This window comes from Gracilinanus agilis, chromosome 6 (assembly GCF_016433145.1).
Source record: "Gracilinanus agilis isolate LMUSP501 chromosome 6, AgileGrace, whole genome shotgun sequence".
Lineage (NCBI taxonomy): Eukaryota > Metazoa > Chordata > Mammalia > Didelphimorphia > Didelphidae > Gracilinanus > Gracilinanus agilis.
The window spans coordinates 257,366,081-257,372,775 of record NC_058135.1 but is presented as its reverse complement, the minus strand read 5'-3'; the positions used below and the strand labels follow the sequence as shown (position 1 = coordinate 257,372,775).

Sequence of the window (6,695 nt, the reverse complement as noted above, 5' to 3'; positions counted from 1 at the left end):
GAGAGAGAGAGAGAGAGAGAGAGAGAGAGAGAGAGAGAGAGAGAGAGAGAGAGTGTGTGTGTGTGTATCTCGTGCCTAGACAGGCCATGGCTCCCATCTGCCCCAGCTCTGCTCCTGGCTCTGGACCCTCCCTCCTCTGCCCCAGTGACTTTCTCACCCAGGAGATACCTCCATCAATCTCTATGGTGGTCCTCCCAACAGGAGCCTCCCTTTTCAGGGGCCCCAGTGACCTCTTTCTCTACCTAGGGTTCCTTATCTCTACCTTGTTCCCCCTCAGGCACCCTCCTGCTCTCCAGCTCTCTTTTATGCAGGTATCCCCGCCCCCCCCCCCATTATTATTTAAGCTTTTCCAAGTTGAGGACTGAGCTTTTGCCTTTTTTTGTGACTCCTGTGCTTAGCATAATGCTGGAATACAGTTAAGTGCATAATAAACTTTGGTATTTTGTTTGTTGACTGACTGGCTGACTGGTAGTGGCATGGATGTGTTCAGTGAAGATGGGCATCTGTGGCAGTGGTCTGTCTGGGGCATATGTGCCTTATGAGAATAGTGTGTATTTCTGGGGTGAACTTGTGGCTGTGAGCTCCCTACCCCAGTGGGAATAATCATATACCATTTTTTTATACCCTTACCCTCTGCTTAGAATCTGTACTATGTACTGGTTCCAAGGCACATGAGCAGTATGGGCTAGGCAATGGGGGTTAAGTGACTAGCCCAGGGTCACTCAGCTAGGAAGTGTCTGAGGCCAGATGAAGCCCAGGACTGTCCATCTCTGGGCCTGGCGCTCTCTCATCTGAGCCACCTTACTAGCCTTCGAACCACATTCTTTTGAGGGATGGATTACCAGCGTGTTTGTATCATCTATTTATATGTACATTACACGGTATAGGTATGTGATGCCTGGATAAGCATTTATTAAATGCCTACCATCTGACAGGCCCTGTGCTAGGTGCCAAGGATCCAGATACAAAAATTGAAAAGGTCCCTATCCTTAAGGTGGCACAGCAGATGGAGCACCTGGAGTCAGGAAGACTCCTCTTCTTGAATTCAAATCTGGTCTCAGATATCTATTAGCTGTGTGATCCTGGGCAAGTCATTTAATCTTGTGTATCTCAGTTTCCTCCTCTGTAAAATGAGCTGGAGAAAGAAATGGCACACCTCTCCAGTATTTTAGCTATGTGACTCTGGACAAGTCACCTAACCTGGTGTGCCTCAGTTTCCTCCTCTATAAAATGAGCTGGAGAAAGAAATGGCACACCACTCCAGTATTTTAGCTATGTGACTCTGGGCTTCACCTAACCTTGTGTGCCTCAGTTTCCTCCTCTGTAAAATGAACTGGTGAAGGAAATAGCAAATCACTCTAGTATCTTTACTAAGAAAATCCCCAGGGGTAAAGAAGAGTTAGAACTACCCTTAAATGGATTTTAAATCATTGGTCCTTTTCACCTCTATTCTGTGCCATTAGAATAGACAACATATATGTAAGTGGGATCCAAGGGGGCACAGATAGAGTTGGAAGGGATCTGAGAGGCCATTCTTCTCATTTTCACAAGTGAGGAAACTGAGGTCCACAGTGGTTACTTGACTTACCTGGAGTCACCTAACTACTAAGTTTCTGCAGCAGGATTTGAATGCAGGTCTTAATGCCTCAAAGTCTGGTACCATATAATAACAATTACATGTAATTTTGGAGTTGTGACAGATCCCTATCACTATACATAAATAGATGAATGCATGTGAGTATAGATGAATTTATGGGGTGGACAGTGTCTGTAATACCCGTGTGCATGTGGAAAGAATGTTGGTGCCCAGAGATGTGGACTCGAGCCCCACTTCCAGCTCTCATTCCCTGGTCAAATGAAGGCAGTAATACTTGTCTCGCCTCCTGGCCAGAGTGGCTCCAACAAAACCCCTTTAGAAAGCTCAGGATGGTATCGGGCGCTCCTGGAGCAGAACAGGCACAGGAGGGATGCTCGTGTGTGTCTAGCCAGGGGTGACTCACAGTCCTGGCCCCCGGCTCCCCTCTCACCGTTTCTCTTCCTTCCCTCCTCTTTCTTCTGCTGCTGAGCCGTGGCCACTGCTGTCACGTTCTGGGGTGAGGGCCTCCCGGGGCTGGGCTTCCCTGATTCGTTGCTGAGGACGGAGCCGTTCTCACTGGGCGACCTGCTGGAGGTAACCATGGCAACAAGGGAGGCAGTAAGTTTTTGATGGAGCCAGCCATCCCAAGGTTATTGGCTCGGCCCCTCCACCAGCCAGAGGGGCACTTGGGTTCTGGATGTGCACACCCCCCACCCCCCAACACACGCAGCAGAGCAAGGACACTCGGCTCTGAAAGGGAGTTCAGGGGACTCAGCTGCCGGTGCTGTTTTTCTTTAGTGAACCTGTGGTGGCTATGGAAACAGGGAAGAGGACCAGCTTCCTCCTCAGCATCCTTTCCCAACTCTGAGCTCCGGCACCTGCCACCAAGGCCGTTCTATTCATAACCATTGCCTTGTCATGCCACATTCCTCATGTAGAAAAATTTAAAAGCTGATTTTTTTGTGGGGAGGGAGGGATGCTGCTGGCTTCTCTCTCTCTCTCTCTCTCTCTCTCTCTCTCTCTCTCTCTCTCTCTCACACACACACACACACACACACACACACACACACACACACACACACACACAACACATGCCTCCTGGACACAGGCTTCAAACTAGAAAGGAACCACAGTGGATTGGATGGAGAGTTATACTTTGAATCCTAAAGATCAGGATTTGAATCTTGCCTCAGACACTGACTAGCTGTGTGATGGGACCCTAGGTTTAAACTCTTAAACTCAGCCTCAGTTTCCTAATCTGAAAAATGGGGATAATAAAAATAGCCTCTGCTTCCTGTCTTTTTTTAAGTCCTTACCTTCCACCTTAGAATCAATACTATGTATTGGTTTCAAGGCAGAAGAGTGGTAAGGGCTAGGCAATGGGGGTTAAGTGACTTGCCCAGGGTCACTCAGCTAGGAAGTAGTGTCTGTGGAAGAGGCCACATTTGAACCCAGGACCTCCTATCTCTAGGCCTTGCTCTCAATCCACTGAGCCACCCAGCTGCCCCCTTCCTATGGTTTTAAGGATCCAGTGAGAAAACTTATATGGAACACATTGCAAAACTTAAAGGCACTCTATAAATTATTATTAGTTGCCTAGTGCAATCCCTTTATTTTATTTTTATTATTTTTTAAAACCTTTACTTTCTGTCATAGAATCAGTATTGGTTCCAAGGCAGAAAAGTAGTAAAGGCTAGGCAATGGGAGTTGAGTGACATACACAGGGTCACACAGTTTGGGAGTGTCTGAGGTCAAATTTGAACCCAGGACCTTCTATCTCTAGACTTGGCTCTCAACCCATTGAGCAACTCAGCTACCCCCTCACAACTCTTTGATAAAGATGAGGAAACAGAGACTCAGAAAAGTTCAAGAGTCTCAGGATCACAGGGATCTTAGACACCACCTAGTCCAATCAGTATTATCTTACAGAAAGGGAAACTGAGGGTAGGAAGCTTGAAATGACTTAGCATCATCAACCTAGGGCTGAAAAGGATTTCAGAGCCCCTTCCTAAGCCAATGCTCTCTCCATACACCTTGTATCTCAACTATATGTACACAATGATTATAGAGAGAATATCACATTTCTATTTATACACATGCATGGGAATTAAAAGCCGCCCTACACATATGTAACAGAACATCACACTTCTATCTATATGTATTCATACAAATGGTATATAGTTATACACATGATATAACAGAATATAATATATACAGGTGTGCATATGAATTCTATGTTATATAGCACAGAATATCAAATTTTGATCTATACATATTCATGTGAACTATATATAGTTATACACATGTTATATAACAGAATATTACACTTCTGTCTACATATATTCATGTGAATGAGATATATATTCACATGATATATAACAGAATATCAAATTTTGATCTATTCATATTTGTGAACTATATATAGTTATATACATGATATATAACAGAATATGATATATACACATGTGCATAGGAATTCTATATTATATATTATATGTAAAAGAATATCAGATCTCTTTCTATATATAGGCATCTGAATTATATGATACACATGGTAAATATATTCTAGAATATCAAATATATCATGTCCCTAATTCTATATTATATACATTATATAAGCATATAATTCATAATATATTATTATGTTATATATTATAATATATCATATGTGGTATAATATATTATAGTATTGTATACAAATATATACATATAAATACAAAAATAAATTTATATAAAACTGTATCAATTATATAAAAATACAAATATACATTATATAAAATTCACATGAATGTCCACATCCAAAATTGATGTTCAGTTATATATTAGGTATAGAATTACATAGAATTCATATGCATAGATGTGTACATGATATTATGCAATGTGTATAATTCTATATAATTTGCATGTATATATAAATTTTGTATACTGTTATGATATGCAATTGTGAATCATTCATATGCATATAGGGTTGGGTGTGTACACACAGACATATATACACACATATATTTGATATTCCATTAACCTTAAATTGTACTTTAAAAACCCTATGGATAAGAACATGTGTTCTTTGAGGACAGAGATTAATTTTTTGTCTGATCCCTAGTATAGTGTCCAGTGTGTGTGGGGTGTGTGTGTGTGTGTGTGTGTGTGTGTGTGTGTGTATAAATGGGGAGAGCCCTAATATTTCACTGCTGAAAGGGAATTCCTGGGAGGACCTCCATCTCCCCATGTGGGTCAGCCTCTGCTCTGAAATTTCTCATCTTACAGGACCAGGACACTGAGGTCAAGGGATTTGCTCAGGCTCAAAAGAAGAGACTGAAGAGTCTTCCTGATTCCAGGATGGACTCTGGGGCTCTGGCTCTCTCTCTCTCTCTCTCTCTCTGTCTCTGTCTGTTTTTCTCTCTCTCCCCTTTCCTCTCTCTCTCTCTGTCTCTCTCCCTCCCTCCATGATGCTGCCTCTCACGTGGCACACAGTGGGGATTTCATAATGCTTGTTGAACTGGGCATGGTGGCACCTGATGGCCATCCCTGCTTCTGGGGAGGCCAAAGCTGGTGAATTGCTTAAGCTTAGGAGTTCTGCACCGCAGTGGGCTATGCCAATCAGGTGTCCACACTAAGTCTGTGGGGTTTGGGCTCTCTTAAAGAGAGGGGAACTGGCTCAGGTTGGAAAGAGAATGCAATAGAATGGTCCCTGCAGTTCTAGACTGGACCAGATAGGGAGACTCAGTCTTACAACAAACAAATAAATGAATGTCTGTTTGTTGATTGACTGAGAATGAATCATGGCAGAACTTAAAGAAGATCCATTCCAATCCCCTTATTTTAAAGATGATGAAAGAGATCCCCAGAAGGAAAGGGACTTCACGCTTCCACTAAGAGTTACCTTCTCAATAAGCTGTTCTTGCTCACTCATTTGTCATTGGATACGGTACTTTGAAGCTATGGGACAGAGTGCCCTTTGGTTATCTTCCTTTATTCCCTCTACTCTCTTTGGTCCTTCAGGATTGAGAAATGAGGCCCAGCCTCAGCTCAGCATGGTTCACCAGGAGCCTGTGCTCATTTCTCTTTTTAGCACCAGACCAAGCTCTGATCTCCTATTGCTCCACAGGAAGATTTTCATCTCAGAGCTCTCTCTGAGGTTAGCTGTCGCTTGGTGCCCGGCTCAGCTTTCCCCAGGAGTGGGCAAAACAAGAGGAGAAGCTGGCCTCCAGGTCTCGTTCCACCTACACTAAAATAGTTTCTTGCTTTTGATAGGAGCCAGGAAAGCGCAGACGTGTCTCCTTTCTAGTCTTTATTGTACTAATTCTGAAGATAATGGTATTACCAAAGCCCTCAATGGGAACAGATGGATGGTCAGGGAACAGTGAGCAGGCCAGTTAATGTGGAAAAAAAACAGCATAAAGGAAGTGGTTATGAAAGGAGACTGGGAAGGGGGGAGGAAGTCAGATTATGGAGCACATTTTAAATGCCAAGACGAGGATTTATGAATTTTATCCTAGAGGTAATAGGGAACCATCGAGTATTTTTATGTTGGGGGAGAGGGATGTGACATGGTCATTCCTACATTTATGGAAATATCCATTTGGTAGCTTTGTAGGGCATAATGGATGGATTGGAGAGGGAAGAGTTTGGAAGTCCCTTAGGGAGGGAGACCAGTTAAAGGAGGCCACTGCAATGGATATAATACCCATTGTGCCAACCATTAGGGGCTGTGATGAACATCAAATTTGATATAAATGCCAGTTATTAAAACCATTAACTAAATAACCCCTGAAGAGGGATTCCCTCACATATGGGCTTATGTAGACATATCATTCTTCTGTTTATTCAGCAAAGATATTATCACTGGCAATCTGTAGAGTACCGTGCTAGACACAATTATCAACAGAGAGAGGAAAATTATCTCTCCATATTCTCATTTACATTCTCATTTGTTCTTAGTACTAGGTTGGCATAAAGGGAATCTCATCTACTCTAGTCCAACAAGAGCTGAAAGGAAAGTCTTTTATGATATGTCTGATATTTGTATAGTATAGTGGTTGGTGCTCTTTTTTTCCTTCCTTCCTTCCTTCCTTCCTTCTTTCTTTCTTTCTTTCTTTCTTTCTTTCTTTCTTTCTTT

The 6,695-nt window shown here is 42.7% G+C and overlaps 1 protein-coding gene across 1 annotated transcript in view; it reads right to left on the bottom strand.

Moving 5' to 3' along the window:
* The window catches only part of KIAA1549L (KIAA1549 like), a 190,311-nt gene that overhangs the window by 92,093 nt on the left and 91,523 nt on the right, over window positions 1–6,695 (bottom strand). The window contains exon 12 of the mRNA XM_044681845.1: window positions 1,904–2,164. Within this exon, the coding sequence (XP_044537780.1) occupies window positions 1,904–2,164 (261 nt within the window). The remainder of the gene's footprint in view (window positions 1–1,903; window positions 2,165–6,695) is intronic.